Raw genomic sequence first — 16699 nt, 5'->3', positions numbered from 1 at the left:
CTGCGCCACCGCTCCATCAACCCCACCTCGCCCACCCTCTATTGTTGTTTAAATCTTAGTCAATCTGGAGAACAATCGAGGGCGCCATTAATTGACGAAGTTGATGATGAGTGACGTTATGGGGGGGGGGGGTGCTCTGGTAGGTGTTCTTGCCACGGGGAAGGGAGTGGCTTCACAGTCTCGCTCAGCTTCGCCCGCGAGTTCATTTATTGGCGGGGAGGAACCCTTCTGGGCAATCTCAGGACCCAGGGTCCCTTGCCCCGGGGCCAGCACGGCTCCCAATGCCGCCTACCTGGGTACCACCACCTCCTCGCTGTTTGGCTCACAGACACCCCACCACCATCTACACATTCTAAGCCAAATGCCCCATTTATCGCACGGGACCGCCTGCCCACATTTGATTACCGCCGCATCGGTTTTCATTCCCTCTCTCTCAACTTCTTGCTTCCTCGGCACCGATCATGAGCGGCTATGGCCCCCAGTACGACTCGCAGCCTCCTCGACCGCCTCCTCCTCCTCCGCCTCCCCCGTCGGGCGAATGGCAGCCCGGCGGAGGGCCACCGCCCGCCATGCCCGGCCCACCGCCCGCCATGCCCGGCCCACCGCCAGCCATGCCCGGCCCAGCGGTCGCACCGCTGCCCGTCTACCAGACCTGCTACATGGCGCCCTGGCCACAACTGCCACAGGCCCCGTACTACGTGCCCGGTGAGAGAGAAGATCGACACATTGGTGGTGGTGGTGGCGTGTGGGGTGTGGGGTGGGGGTCCAGGATCGTGCCAGATCGTCCCAGAGGTCCGTAGAGGCCCCCGAGGCGGGAGGGAAGGGGGCACAGCTGGGCAGCCCCCGCCCCCCCCCCACTCTGTTTCTGGGTGGCGTCACCTGGACTGGCACTCAGCCCCAACAGTGTTGGTGATGGGGCCCCAAACAGAAATGAGACTTCTGCGTGTGGTGGGGGGAGCAATGAGATTGCTGTGAGGTCGGACGAGGGAAGCGATCCAGACAAGGCCGTAGCCATGGAGTCAACATTTGGGGGGGACCAAATCTTCCTGGGGGTCTAGGGGTCCCCCCCCCCCCCAGAAAAAAAATCAAAATTTGAAAACGAATTTCCCGCCTAAAATATAAAAAAATCACTAACACATGGGATGGATTTTTTTTATATTTTACAATGTCTAATAGTGTTATTGTATTACATTGCTCTGTTTTTTCTTTTTTTTACCTTTTCTTGTTTCATTGTATGTAATGGCAGATATTAGGGATTAATGAAGTACAACTATAACCACAATCATTTAAACACAAATCTATTTTATAGCAATATATTGAGGGGGGGGGGGGGCATTTTGAGCATATTTGATTATCATTGCGGCCTTGGATCCAGATGGGGTGAAATGAGAGGTGTGGATCACGTGGTTTGGAGTATTGTAGCGAGAGCAACATTCCAGGTGTAGTGAAATGAGAGGTGTGGATCACGCGGTTTGGAGTATTGTAGCGAGAGAAACACTACAGGTTGTAGTGAAATGCGAGGTGTGGATAACGCGGCTTGGAGTATTGTAGCGAGAGAAACACTACAGGGTGTAGTGAAATGAGAGAGTGTGGATCACGCGGCTTGGAGTATTGTAGCCAGAGAAACATTACAGGCGTAGTGAAAGAGAGGTGTGGATCGCGCGGATTGGAGTACGGTATTGTAATTTTATAAATGCCGACAATGGAGATGAACGATTACAATCATTAGCTTTTTAAGTTAGTACGTGCACTATAACGCAGCCGAGAGGATATTCTACCGAGAGAGATGGAACGATTTACATTGGTTCGGGTGCTAGGCGGATGCATTGCATCGCAGGATCGTAAGAGGTGGTGGCAGCGACTTGGGGCTGGAGTGGATTGACCATGGCTGATGGTGATCGAGGTTTGTGGAGGCCTTCATCCATCATTGGATTGACCATGGCTGATGGTGATCAAAGTTTGTGGAGGCCTTAATCCATCAGTGGATTGACCATGGCTGATGGTGATGGAGGCTTGTGGAGGCCTTCATCCATCAGTGGATTGACCATGGCTGATGGGTGATGGAAGCTTTGGCAGGCCTTCATCCAGCAGTGGATTGACCATGGCTGATGGTGATGGAAGCTTTGGCAGGCCTTCATCCAGCAGTGGATTGACCATGGCTGATGGTGATGGAGGCTTGGGCAGGCCTTCATCCAACAGTGGATTGACCATGGCTGACTTGGAGATTTCTGCAGTTGGTAGGGAATGCATTTCAATTCGCAATCTACTGCTGGATGAAGTTCTCACCACGCAGTGTGCATCTTGGAAACGAATTTCTTAGGAAGTGCTTTTTATTGTTGCGTTTGATTTGTTTGTCCTTCACCCGCGCAAACTCCGATTGTCCACGGCTGGATACACACGGTCTGCGAATGAAGCTCCAACGTCCATGCTAGATGTGTTTTTGCGTGTGTGTGTGTTAGATCGCGCAAATATATAAATGTGTCGTTAAACCCGCCACCTCCCGACACAGCCAATTAGGAAGATTTGTCGCAAATCTGGTTGCTGTCCGCCTGGTGATGCTCGTTGTAATTACTGGCGAAACGTCGTACTCTGATTGTAAATGCTGTGGATTTGCTCTCCAACACACAAGCGGTGGTGTTGTACTAGTGACGAATTGGCCACGTTCTGTTTTACGTGACAAACCTTACTAGTTGGCTGTGTCGGGTGGTGGCGGGTTTAACGACACATATTTACGCGATCTAACAACAACAAAAACCTATCACTACATAAATAACATGTAACACCAAACCCCTAGAGCCATAGCTGGCTGCATGCGTCACTCCACAACAACAGGAGCATCAGTCGGAGTATCAATTTTTTTCAATGTCTGTGAACAAGAGCTTCATAGCTCATCGGATTCCTCGAGTATATCCTGGTTCTGATAATATGGACTGGGTGGGGGTTGTTGTGAAGGGAGGAAATAAAGCTGTGGATGAGCGGCGAGGAGATTCCAGACACGTGGATTAACTAAGGAGCCGTCCATAAATGACGTCACGCACCTGGGGAGGGGGGGGGTCAGACATTTGTGATGAGGGGGGGGGGGGGGTTGAGAAATGTGACGTCACATCAAAATGCGCAATTTTAAATAAATATAGACAACACGTTCTACTTAATTAAATAGACTTTTTTAATAAATGTTTTCTCCTACAACATCAGAGTGCAGCGCCGCATTAAATACGCACTACAGTGACAATAGTTTAAAGCGATTTGAAGCATCTTTTTTTGGGGGGGGGAGGGGGCAGAGCTTTGTGACGTCATATTTGAGGGGGGGGGGTCTGACTTTTTGTGACGTGTGACGAAGAGGGGGGGGGGTGTCAAAAATCGTCCTAAATCGCGTGACGTCATTTATGGACGGCCCCTACGCCGAAATATTTTTGGCCAAATTAACTCTTTTAGGAGGAATAAGAGCGGCACTTCTGAGGCTACGCGGGGGGGGGGGGGGGAGTTCTAAGAACGAAGTGGGCCCTTTAGGTGATTGACACGTTGAGCAAAGGTTTGGCATCATAATTGGCATCAAGTACATTGGCCAATTATGATCGCTTGACCTTGCTTTGTTGTACCTTGCAGGCTACGTTGGAGGCGGCCTCCCGTACATACCGCCGTATGTCATTGCGCAGCAGGATGCACGGCGTCATTTCTACCAACAGCCCTTCATGCATCCTTACTTGAGGCATTTTGGAAATCCGTACAGGTTCCCTCCTGTCCCCTACCAGCGTCGCGCACAGCGCACGGCAAGTGCTGCTGCTGCTGCTGCAAAACCACCTGCCGACAAAGCCGCTGCCACCGCCGCATCGGCTGCCACCGCGGCATCGGCGGCGGAAAAAGTTCCGGTGATCACAAGGGAGGTTCAGACGTCTACCGATGACCTGGACGTTGTTCCGGCTGTGTTTAAAGCAGCGGCGGGCGATCGGGAGCAGGAATCGCAGCAGCTGATGCCACCGGAACACTGGGAAAATGCAAGTTGCGGAGCCGCGACGTCCAAAAAACAGTCATCCGGAATCGGTTCCCTTCCAGCCAGCACCGAGCCGTCCGATCAAGAGGAGCAGATGCACTCCAGCTCTATCTTACTGGAGGTCCCAATTAACACAGACTCGTCCCAACCGGAAGCCGACGTCATCAATTCTGTAACGGCCGAGGGCGACCTTTTGAAAAATGGCGGTCGAGACCGTGGGATGGGTATCGATTGCATCCACGGTGAGGAAAGCAACCGTGATGGAAGCGTGCCACCCAAAAGCGCTACCACCGTTGCAGCGGCGACGAAGGATGCTGTGTGGCCCACGGATCGCCCGTGCTTGCAGAATAGCGAAGAAGGTCCTGCCCACACGGTGTGGCCCATCCCACAGTCCACGGTGCCAATTTACGATGCCAAAGCCTCCAGCAAAATTCCCGTGCGTGTCGAGATTTTGCCGGCTGCGGACGCGTGCCAGGAGGGCGCGGCGCGAATGCAGGGAAATTCGCAGAACGACGTCTCCTCCCACGAGATGTGGTCCTTGACCTATGACGAGTACATGCCGTCCTCGACGACGATCGCTCGCCTCCAACTAATTGACGAGCGTCTGCTGCAGCGCAACGCCGCGTGGGAGGGTAACGAAGCGGAGAACGTGGTAGCGGCGCGTGCCATCCAGAAGCCCTTCACGACGCGGGATGCAGGATGTGCGCAGGCTGGCGAAGCCAAAGATGGACTGGAGAGCGACAAGCCGCGTGGCCACGCTGAGGGCACTTGTGCTGTGTGCTCTCGCGGTTGTCCACGCTGCCACAGACCTCCACGTCCACGTGAGCATTGTTGCCATGGCGGTGGCGGCGGCGGCGGCGGCGACCAGCAACGGCCGGATCCGTCCCGGGATACCTGCTGCACAGGAGACGAAGAGAGCTCCACTCACTCGCTGTCCACAGAAGAGCCGTTGCCTGCCATATCGACTGCAGATGTGAACACGTGGGCCTGGTTGGACAGAATGGACGACGAGTACATGCATCGGACCGGCAAGGAGAGAACCAGCATCCTCTCGCTGTCGTTGGACAGCGGCAGCAATTACAGTGGCCTGGATGCACTGGTCAATAACGTCCCGTTACCAAAAAATACTCGGCACCACTATGGCCATCTGCACTACGATGGAATGAGGGGCGCGTTGCCGTACTTGGGAGGTAACATCTGCATCGCGAGCGACCGCCAGCAGCAGAAGGCCACCCCCCACCCTCGGCAGGAGTGGCCAACCTCGTCCACTGCAGTTTTCACTCGGCGGAGGTCATCGATCGTCCGAAATCGCGACGTGGCCACGTCCAGCAGCCCAGTGCGACCAAGCGGAGGTTACGAACAACAGCTTGCCTCGCCGCCACCGCAGTTGCAGTCTCGTCGCCCCCCTCACCACTGCGCCGACGCGGACAAGCAGGTAGGACCGGCGGTGGCTGGTGCGGACGAACGCTACTTTGCACGGTTGGAAGCGGCCAGCGCGCGAACGGAGAGCAGGGTGCCGCTGCCCTCATCGCGCCAGGTCTTGCCGAGCAATTGTGGAAGCGCGATACCATCGCACACGAGGGGGGATGAGCCAGCGACCCGAAAGCACCGGGATAATGCGCAGACCAGCCCGTGCGCCTCCACTCGCGCCTTGCCACAAGAGGCACGTAGACATCGGAAGCCCGGCGCAGTGCTCAAGAAAATTGCAGCGAAGCAGTTCCCAAAGACGCCATTCGTTCAGGCAAGTGTGAATGCCTACCATGCTGTAGTTGGTAATAATGCTCTGCACATTTTACACACCTTTTTGATTGTTTTTTTTTAAGTCTCTAAGCGCATTCTAAAAATAAAAGCCTGTAATTGTTCAAGACTAATGGCCTGTGTAGCCCTTTGTCGATCCACTGCTGGATGAGGGCCTCCATAAGGCATGTGGGGAGAATCCAGGTTTCGGCCGCCCGTGGTTAAACAGGTCTCAAGTTTAGCGTGTTGATGGCCCAGTTCCCGATAACTACACGGAAAAAACTAATTAAATTTGGTCATGCACTTGATTTGGTTTCAATCCAGCTTGATGAATGAAATTTCGGATTTATTGTCGTGTGATGAACATTAATCTCATATGTAGAGCAGGTGCTTTTCATCTACCTTGTGGACCAGTGGTCGTTGAAACGGCTCTCGGAAGTAGCCCTATACGAGATTATGTGCAAAATGCCAGATTTGTGAGCAGGGAGCGTTGGCTGCACCACCGTCAAGGTGGGTCTACGACGGTCGCGCACGCAACGTGCTTTTTTTGTTATTCGCGAATTCAGGAGCGGCGTTCTAAGGTGCCCCGTCGCACGCAGAAGGACGTGGACGACGTGTCGGTCCGTGGCTCGTCGGCCACCCGCCGCTCTCCCAGCGCGGGCCTTCCCCCGGCGCAACGCGGGGCCCTGATGGAGCCGATCACTCTGCCAGAGTCCGTTGTCGAACTCTCCGCCATCCAGTGCAACGGCGGAAGGCGCCGCGGCCGGCGTGGTTCCAACGGCGGAAACGCCCGGCAGAAAAAGCAGCCCTGCTTCCCCGCCGGCGCTCCGCACAGAAACCCGGGCGGCATGGCTGATGGTACTGGAAGAATGCAGTTGGGGGGGAGGGGGGGGGAGGGGGGATTTTTTTAATCACACCTACATCATCGCGGTTGTCAATAAACCCTTATAACAGGCCTCCGAGTTTGTCCATGCAACTTTACCTATGCAGCCTGAAGGCCACGAAAGACTCGTGTGATTTTCGCGCAGTAGTTTAATGTGCTTTGTGTGCCATGGCAAGTTTGCGTTACCCGTTATTTGTTATCAACCCTCCTTTTTGTATACCTCCTCGTTAGAAACGGGGTACACTGCAAGGGGTTGCACCACCATTGTGTGTATGCCATGCCGACCTTGATAGGCGCTCTCTGACGGCGGTTTTCCCAGCAGTCAAATACGGCTTTACGGGAGATGGCAGGCGATTTTTATTGTCTGTGGGAAGGTGACGTGCCAAGCTTGATGGTTTGGTTGGCCTTATTCGTTACTGCATGTCGGTTAAAAAAGCCGGGCAAGTTTTTGTCTCTGAACATGCTGTCCAGAGAGCATGGTGCAAATGGGATAGAAATATCTCTAGAGCTGGAATGTTTGCCAAATTTAAGCGGGCTTTTTTTTTATCTCTCCATCCCTTTTTTGAAGTCGGTCGCTGTTACAGGGTTGGAATGCTTGCGCAACACACACACACACACTCGTGTCTTGCCGTCTCTCTTTTCAGGCCAGGCGGAGACCGATATCGACGGGCAGGACCAGAATGACGACGATATCGCGGCGGTGAAACCTCATTTCTGCCAGCGGCACTTGACGCGACCAAAGCTGGGCAGCACGACGTCTGTGCCCGGTACGACGAAGCCCGAGCTGGAGCGATAAATCTCCGCATTGCTCTTTGTCGTAAGTGTCGGTCGTGGTCTGTCCACAGCTGGACGAAGGTCTGCGCACCAGGGGCACAGCCACACTTAGTCTCTTGAAATGTCGACAACACGTTTTTTTTTTGCTCGCCACACTGTCTCCATTGGCAAATACAGTTGATTAGTTTTCGCGCGCGCGTGCACAAAGTTCAGCTTGCTCGCAAAGGAGAGAAGAGAAACAATCTATCATGCTATTTATCTGTTGCTTGTTAATAACTTGATGATTAGGCTTTGCTCATCGGTCCATCATCAGATCCCGAGGGATCAAGTATGGGTACGTGCCACCTCTTTCAAGATGTCTGGCCAACGTGGTAGAATCGGCCAGTGTCATTCAAAGGTGCCCTAGAGCTCCCTCCAGAGCTTTGTTTGGTTGCATTCCTTCCTCTAGCGGTGGTGATGAGCAAGCAATTAAGGCTGTGTACTTTCATACTCTACCTACCTTTACCAAAATAATTGGCTTTGTATTGAAGCTAAAGCCATTTGCCAGACTGTTTTGGCAATATATCTGTACCCCCCCCCCCCCACACCGTTTTACAATATAGGGACTCTGCTTACGAATGAGTTAGGTTCCAGAGGTCTGTTCGCCAGTCGATTTGTTTGCAAGTCCAACTTTACTCCTGGCGATTCCCCAAACATGTTGTACGACATGTACACTAAACACGGGGGGAATGGCTTGAAAAGTTGTGTAAATCTCCTGTAGACGTAAATGCCACTGGTTCTTCACGTTCTATAGATGTAGATGCCACTGGTTCTTCACGTTCTGCAGATGTAGATGCCACTGGTTCTTCACGTTCTGCAGATGTAGATGCCACTGGTTCTTGACGTTCTACAGATGTAGATACCACTGGTTCTTCTCGTTCTGTAGATGTAGATATCACTGGTTCTTCACGTTCTGCAGATGTAGATGCCACCACCGCCATCTATTGCGCGGCGGTTGAACTTACGACGCTCGGTCCGAACGGGCAACTGGACACACGGACCAGGTTTGTGTCGTATCTCTGAAAGTTCGTCAGTGGGATGTCCGTAAGTCCCTGTATTAAAATATGGCGGTCCTCCTGCCAGCAGTGGTTGCAGGGCTTGCACCCTCTACGTGTACCGTGTGATGTTTTGCCCAGGCTTGCCGGCCGTCAGGCGGGCAGCGGAGAGCGCTGGCGGGGGCGAGGAGAGGCGGGGCGCGCAAGGAGATTGCTGCTCGCGGCAAGGGTCGCCTGACGGACTGCAGGACATCGACAAGGCTTACGAGCACGTTCCGGAGCCAAGACGCACATACTCGCGCCGAAGTAAGACGAATAATCTACTGCCGTTCATCGGGTCGGATTATTTATAGTCCTGTCCACGAGCTCTGGGATTCTACTACATGCAATTTGATCATTTGATATCTGAACCACTTGTGGCATTTGGCAGGGTGGGGGGGGGGCAGGCAGGGCGGGGCAGTTATAGGCGCCGTGGTGGCGATGTTAACCGTCTCACCTGGTACACAGGAGGTCATGGGTTCAATCCCAACCCTGATGCCTGTATATTTGAGGTTTGCACGTTCTCCCCGTGGTCGCTGGGATTTGTCTCCGTGGCCTCCATTTTTCCCCGCCACATTGTTGCATCAACGTGCGGTGTGTATGTTTGTATCTGTGTTTATCTCTGTTTACCGAGTCCTCCGGTCTTTCCCTCCACATTGAGAAACGTACGTATTTGGCTGCTATGCATTTCCACATGATAAGCCGCCAGTTCGTTTAGCTATCATTTTTGGGGGCCAGGTCGCTTCTGAAAGAAAGAGCTAGATAGCTCGGTGGGCCATACCTGGTCAAATTTAAATACTACTTTTTAGTTCGTAGTTATCTCTCTCCAACCCTCACTTACCAATGTTGCCAAGTGTGGTACAGTAATCCCTTTGATTGACGTGGGATGGAGGAGAGGCCTTCGTCAAGCAGAGGGTTGTCAAAGCTGGAAATGAATTGGGGGAGGGGGGGCATATTTTCAACTTTGAGAGATGAATCGCAGGCAGAAATACTACTTAAATTGTGTTAAACGGTTATGGTTGATTCTAGTTACGGTTGAGACTGGCAGAGGTGTAACGCTGTTGACAGTGTTGAAAAACCTTCGCAAAAAAATTGGCCAGGTGGCTTCGCGGTTTAGGCGAGTGCCTCGTAATCACGAGGTTGAGAGTTCAACTCCTGGTTGGGGCTTCATTAAGCCCATCATCCCGCCCAGTGTCAATAAAATTAGCACTGCTTTGGTGGCCAGTGGTTGTCCTTGGGAGAGAATCGACACTGTCATAGGAATGTGGAATTTCCAAGACCGATTCAGCGGTGTAAACAGGACTTGAACTGCCTCAATGCTTAGCAGGAGAAATACTTATGACTTGATTATATGTGAACCCTGCAGCCACTGCAGGCGCTACATTGCACAGTAATGTTCCCGGAATTATCCCTTGAATCATCGCGATTCCGAGTAATGCCAATCTATCAAACGGCGATACAGCTGAATTATTATAGGCTTATTATCAATACCATAACAATGTTCTGAGATGAAAGTCTGGCCAAAGAGCTTCTCACACTGGCAAACATTACATGTGTAGACAGAAAGCATTAAGCTTTGTGCCGATTTTTTAAAAAACAAAAAGTCTGCTTATTTTATACAGTAGGTAAAGTGTTCGCAAAAGTTCAGTGCTCGCCGAGCTGCATTGGCTTCCAGTTGCTGAACGAATCCGTTGTAAGGTCGCACTCATTACAGGCAAAGTGTTTGCCGCAATTGAATCGCAATACCTTGCTGACCTCGTCATCAAACATCATGTGAACTCCGCTCACCCTCGCAGCGGCTTTTTGGCTGGCCATCGAACAAAGATGGCCACTGCATTGCACACTTTCAGATGCGCTCCTGTGGCCATCTGGAATGCTTTTCCAATGATTAGGAAGCCACTGGAGCTATGTAATTTTAAATCTAAATTGAAAACTCGTTTCTGTAGAACGGCTTTTTGTGTTTGGTTTGTCCTTTCCCGCACCTCCGATTAGCACGGTTGGCTACGTACGGTGCGAAAGACGTTCAACATGCGTATGAACAATTTTGTTGTGGTCAATAACACTGCCCTAAGACTGTGGCGTGGCACATTGTTGACATTCGCCCATTAACCAAGACGTCAACAATGTACCTTGCCAAGTCCTGTTTTCCACCCCGCCCCCCCCCCCCAATCTGAGGATAGTCCTCTCACCATCCTAAATGGAATCTCGCCCAGATCCAGAAGAACACTGCTGCTGGATAACAGTGGGAACAATGCAGACTCAAAAAAAGTGAATGCCTTCATTTTAGAGACGCAAACATCATCGTTCCTCTCTTGGCTTTAACCATTCCTCAAAGACGCCGGTGTGTAACCATGAACAATGGTATCAGAACATCAACAGGCTGATGCGCCACATCTCCATCATGAATGGGGAAAAATAGAAGAGGCCACAGGCCTGCGATGTTGTGGCCACGCAACCCAAAACCATGGACTGCATGGTAAACCACTGTGTAGCCTGCGCTCCTCCAATGGAGGAGGAAGAGTAAAACCTCACTAATGCTCCCCTTGTGAAGCCCTCTCGTCGTGGCTGGTACACTGTGATATTTTCATCTGGCTCCTGCGCATATTGCCATCGTGTGCGCACGAAGGCATAAGAAAAAAAAAAACTGCTCGAAAAAAGGGGTGATGCTTTGGGAAATGGCCCCTCCATGGCAAGGGGATTTGTATTAACTTGAATTGTTGTTGTCCCAAGGTTTCATCCGGAACAGCAGCAAGGTTCGTAGCTCCTCCCGTGGTGACCACTCGAATCGGCAACGTGGAAAGCACGACGCGTGACGTGGATCGGTTTTGACATTTGATGTTTTGCGGCGTTTTTGCACGATTGCTTGTTATTAGTGGGGGGGTTTTTTTTTGTTGGCACTGCTGTTTTGGGTTTGAGTGGCTTTGCCGGCTTCTTTGAATTCGCTTTTGAGAGGGTTTGTTACGAATAATAGAAATAGGCCAACATCCCATTTGCTGTTCACAAATCCTTCGTGTTGGTGTCCAAGAAAGGGCGTCGACGGCTTGTGCTCGTTTCACAAAGCAAGCACGGAAAATTATTGAGACTAGTTTCACGTGCGTTCTTTGTAAAACTGTTCTGTTTTAGGATTGTGGGGATATGTGGTGCCGTGTGATTGTTTAATGTGGGTGCTACTAAAGGCACGGGTCCACACCTGAGTGATCGGTTGCGCGACTCCCTTTAGCACGCAACACAATCTCTTGTACTTACGGTTCCGCAAACCCCAGTTGTGAGCAATTATGCAACCGGTTACTTACATTGGAGGACCACTTTCGAGCGATCTGCTCAACAGTTTGCAGGGACGAATTTCGTCACGTAGGAAATGTATCAAGTACCTTGGTACTTACTATCTTGAACAAGCCAATTTATTGTCCTTGTTGTGCAACTGCTCCTTCGGATGTGGACAAAGCAGTTGCGGGGATGATGATTTAAGTTGTGAGATTTCGAGAGCGATCCCTCGGATGTGAGCCCGGCTTAAGATGAGCTTTATCGTTGTATGTAACCGTCCGGCTGTCTCTTAAGGCTTTTTCAAACATCCGTTGTATTTTGATTTAAAGCTTTCGTGACTGCAGGGATTCATATTCTTGGTTCTTTCGGTGAAGTCACGTAGAAGGGAAACAAAATAATAAAAATATAAAACAATACAATTCTCACGACGTTTCGACTGCAACACAAGCAATCATAATCAGGTGTGAAAACCACACCAAGAAAATTTGAAAAAAGTAGCGGTTTTTTTAACGTTATTTTTACTATTTTATTGTTTCCCTTCTACATGATTTTACCGAAAGAACCAAGAATATGAATCCGTTGTCTTGTCATGTTCCATGTAATGTCGAGTTGCCGTGTTTCACGCTCCATGCATTAAAATCCAGCTCCAGTGTTTTGTGCAGCGGATGAAAACCATCAATTGTCTGAATATTTCGTTAAGTAACTGGTCAAAATAGTTGTAATAAACTTGCTCGTGATAATGTTATAATGCAATATTGCCAGTGTTACAGATAATATATACAATTTGCACTTCGAGAAATTATATATTGGTCTTGGTAGTACATTGTGTACCTGTGCAATGCACAGATTTCGTAACGTCTGTTAATCACTCTTACGGTTGATGTGAAGTCTCTGTGAAGAAAAGTGACTTTGGAACGGCGAGCTTGAATGTCTGCGCACACACGCACGGCGATCATCATAATCGCTCGTAAATTCATCCTTTTCTCTATCCGTCGGCATTCGTTGACTTTTAAGCACATCTCGTATTTTCTAACGGAGTGCGGTCGGAGGTCCATTGACCATAAAGTGGTGGGACTCTGGAAAATGGCCAACATAAAAGTTCCCTTTGTGGAAAATGTCCAATAAAAATAGAACTTGTAAGCAACCATAATCATTTTGGCTTTTGCGTATTTTATTCTTTACACACACACATATTGTGCTTTTGGCGAAGAAGTATTGGTTTTGTCGAAGCTTTACAAATATTCGTCTTTTTGTACTTTTTTTTTAATTGTCTGACCATAGCCGTCATCTGCTACTACTTACAGATTACCTTCCTTTTTGAGGCGACAGAGTTGGCCGTGTTCTGAGGGTGCCGAGCCACAAACCACCGGAGCATCTTGATCGGGATCTGCATTTCAGCCACCTGTGAAATGTATATATTTTTTTATTTTAAACCGGGCTTCTCGATGATAACCCAAGTTACAACCCAGTCACCGTTTAAAACACAACCGTTAATTATAAATCGTGCACAGACGATCCACTGCTGGATGGAGGCCTCGCCTTGTCGCGCGGGGATTTGACGATACTTCACCGCACACCATTTCGGGTTGAAGGGGAGGCGGTCTTGACGATTGAAAAATGTCAGCTCGATTGCATGTGGGGAAAGTCCATTGTGAGGTGATGAGGTCACCTAGCAGGGATGTCGGTGGTAGTACTACGATATCTGCTTCCACGCACCATTCTGGAACAATAGTTGCGAATGAACAATGCGTCTTGTGACGTTGATGCTGGTGACTTTTTAAAATTCTTGATCACAATTTTCTTCGCTTGTTGAGGGAAAAAAAACGCATGTTTTCTCAAATACTCAAGTGGTATTTACCGAGCCTGGTGACACCAGATGTTGGGACTGTTTTGTGCAGATCTCGCAAAGTCTTGTGCCTACTGTGCATCGTCCGTACGATCTGACAAAAAGTAGAAATCGTTGGCGATGTGGGGGTGTTGGCGTCATCAGCTTTGGCCATGATGTCGTGTTGATTTTCATTTACGTATGGTTTTATAATCGATGCGAAAAAATGCAAAAGTGTTACGTTTTTTTTATTTAATGATGTGTTGCGCGTATGATGGTTCCTGGTTTACCTTGTTCGCCCGGCTGTTTTTACAAGGGAGATCCGTGGTGCCGTGAACACGGCAATAACAAAAAAAACGCAATACAAACGAACACTGCAGAGAACGCGGGCGAGCAGGTTCCTCTTCAGGGATATTGCGCAACGAACGAACGAGGTTGTTAACGGAAACGCACGAGATTCAACAACCACACAAAAAAAAACAAGAATCCGCGCAAGTATCATGCGAGCCAAATGGCGACAGAACAGGCGCACCGTGCAATTCTAGATTTAAAGCTTTCGTGACTGCTAGGATCCATACTCTTTGGTTCTATTGGGTAAAGTCACGTAGGTGAAAATAACCCAATAGAACCAAAGAGTACGCACCGTGCAAGACGGGCTGCGTTTTGTGGCCACACGAGACAATGAGGAAGGGGAGTGAAGGAATGGAATCGAGCTGTGTGTAGAGTGGCCGCTATGTTGCGTTCTGAAACACGCAAGACTCAGCCGTTTGGTATCGTGACCTCGAACATTACATTACTCCAGTAAAGTCACGTAGAATGAGAATAAATGAATAAAATAAAATAACACAATAAAATTCTCACGACGTTTCGGCCACAACACAAGTGGCCTTCAGGTGTTGTGGCCGAAACGTCGTGAGAATTTTATTGTGTTATTTTATTTTATTAATTTATTATTTTATTCTCATTCTACGTGACTTTACCGAAAGAACCAAAGAAGATGAATCCTTGCAGTCACGAAAGCTTTAAATCGAAATTACTCCAGTAATTTGAAAGTGAACATTATTTTTTTTACCCGTGTCCGTGGGGATTGTGTGTCGATGTGTTTTTGTTTTGTTTTGGGGAGCGGCGTCCTAGCTTGTGACAACCCCACAAAAAAACCATGTCCGTAGAAGCACCGCTGCCGCCGTTCTTGCTTGTGACAACCCCACAAAAACCATGTTCGTAGCAGCGCCGTTCTTGCTTGTGACAACCCCACCAAAAAACCATGTCCGTAGCAGCACCGCTGCCGCCGTTCTTGCTTGTGACAACCCCACAAAAAACCATGTTCGTAGCAGCGCCGTTCTTGCTTGTGACAACCCCACCAAAAAACCATGTTCGTAGCAGCGCCGCTGCCGAGCGTCCTTGCTTGTGACAACCCCACCAAAACCATGTCCGTAGCAGCGCCGTTCTTGCTTGTGACAACCCCACCAAAAAACCATGTCCGTAGCAGCGCCGCTGCCGCCGTTCTTGCTTGTGACAACCCCCACCAAAAAACCATGTCCGTAGCAGCGCCGTTCTTGCTTGTGACAACCCCCACCAAAAAACCATGTTCGTAGCAGCGCCGCTGCCGCCGTTCTTGCTTGTGACAACCCCCACCAAAAAACCATGTTCGTAGCAGCGCCGCCGCCGCCACTATGCGACGACGCCAAGCCAGCTTTCGCTTGGCGCGTGCTGCTGCGAGTGGCTGGCGCTCCAAAGCCAGACCTTGGGTGGTCGCCTTCATGGGAGGAGAAGCGCACGGAGGCACAAGCGGGGCACGCTGGGAATATGCGGCGCGCGTTGCACCGCGCGTGTCGCTTTTTCGAAGCCGATAGCGCCGCTACGCTGCGCTACGAACCTGACGACCCGGGTTCGTCGATTCCCGCTCACGGCCAACACCAGTGGCCGATTCTATGAACCGGTCCTGTGCCTCCCCTAGGTCGACTCGGCCTCAAACGAGTAGCTTGGTGCGGCGTAAACATCGCCGCTAGGGAGTCGAAGGCGGCCGGGCCACCCACTCCCCTCGTGTGCCGTGCCGGCCTTTATAGGTGCTCGCTAACAGCACTTGCCCCGACGGTCTGTTGAGGCTGTACGGGGATCTGTCTTTTTGTCACATTTCAAGGCCCGCTCGTTGGACACGCGGAACGTTCTGGACGCGAGGAACCAATAAAAAGATGTTTACAGGAGGTTGGGTCCGTGCGTGTGGGTTGGTACTTCAAATCCGTGCTTGCAAACCTCCCCAAAAGTTCGTTTTGTGTGTTTTAGTAACTCGTGCATACTGGTGCTTTGCTCAAAAGCGTGATCTTAAATTGCATTTTTGTCTCCGACGGTTATGAATCTGCCTGGTGGGGTTGTTTTATTTTAATTTAGACGCCGATGTTCTCTTGCGCGTGGCAGTGTGTTCAGGAGCTCGATGCCAATGTCGAGGCCTGCTGTTCACCACGACCAGGGAGGGCTTGAGAGAGAGAGTTTGGTGTTGCTCTTCCTCCTCCGTTGAAGAAGCGCATGCTGCAACGGGGTTTCACTTGTGGTCCGTATAGTTTGGGTTTCATGGCCACAGTGGCACTTTGGCTTGTCATTCGTTTAATTTGTTTAACCGGGATGGTGTAATTTTAAGAGTGACCCGGGGGTCCCTGAAATTATAAAAGCAATATAAAAGAAAAATCCAACAATGAAGCAAAGGAAACTTAAACTAATCTTTTTTATATTTTGCCAGCTAAGGTCCAGTGAGCTACGTACAGTGAGGGGGAAAAAAATGTATCCCCTGCTGATTTTGTACGTTTGCCCACTGACAAAGAAATGATCAGTGTATAATTTTAATGGTAGGTTTATTTGAACAGTGAGAGACAGAATAACAACATAAAAATCCAGAAAAACGCATGTCAAAAATGTTATGAATTGATTTGCATTTTAATGAGGGAAATAAGTATTTGACCACTCTGCAAAACATGACTTAGTACTTGGTGGCAAAACCCTTGTTGGCAATCACAGAGGTCAGACGTTTATTGTAGTTGGCCACCAGGTTTGCACACATCTCAGGAGGGATTTTGTCCCACTCCTCTTTGCAGATCTTCTCCAAGTCATTAAGGTTTCGAGGCTGACGTTTGGCAACTCGAACCTTCAGCTCCCTCCAC

General features: G+C 50.1%; 1 protein-coding gene across 1 annotated transcript; it reads left to right on the top strand.

Moving 5' to 3' along the window:
• Positions 1–160: 160 nt before the first annotated feature.
• On the top strand, positions 161–12872 carry LOC142905654 (uncharacterized). The gene is made up of 6 exons (XM_076052522.1): positions 161–705; positions 3607–5732; positions 6295–6586; positions 7256–7378; positions 8561–8725; positions 11189–12872. The coding sequence occupies exons 1-6, from the start codon at positions 462–464 to the stop codon at positions 11269–11271; spliced, it is 3033 nt and encodes a 1010-aa protein (XP_075908637.1). The 5' UTR covers positions 161–461; the 3' UTR covers positions 11272–12872.
• Positions 12873–16699: the final 3827 nt, after the last annotated feature.

The sequence above is a fragment of the Petromyzon marinus genome, chromosome 56 (assembly GCF_048934315.1).
Source record: "Petromyzon marinus isolate PM22_M1 ecotype Great Lakes invasive population chromosome 56, UKy_Petmar_22M1.pri1.0, whole genome shotgun sequence".
NCBI lineage: Eukaryota > Metazoa > Chordata > Hyperoartia > Petromyzontiformes > Petromyzontidae > Petromyzon > Petromyzon marinus.
Note: the sequence above shows the minus strand (reverse complement) of the source record. Positions and strands in the feature narration are given on the sequence as shown.

What these genes read in the sequence shown, in the direction of transcription:
- LOC142905654 (XM_076052522.1), top strand. Translation starts at nt 462, where the DNA reads ATGAGCGGCTATGGCCCCCAGTACGACTCGCAGCCTCCTCGACCGCCT. An exon ending in CAAAGACGCCATTCGTTCAG is followed by an intron (nt 5,733 to 6,294) that starts GCAAGTGTGAAT and finishes TCGCGAATTCAG; the next exon opens with GAGCGGCGTTCTAAGGTGCC. An exon ending in ACGCACATACTCGCGCCGAA is followed by an intron (nt 8,726 to 11,188) that starts GTAAGACGAATA and finishes TGTTGTCCCAAG; the next exon opens with GTTTCATCCGGAACAGCAGC.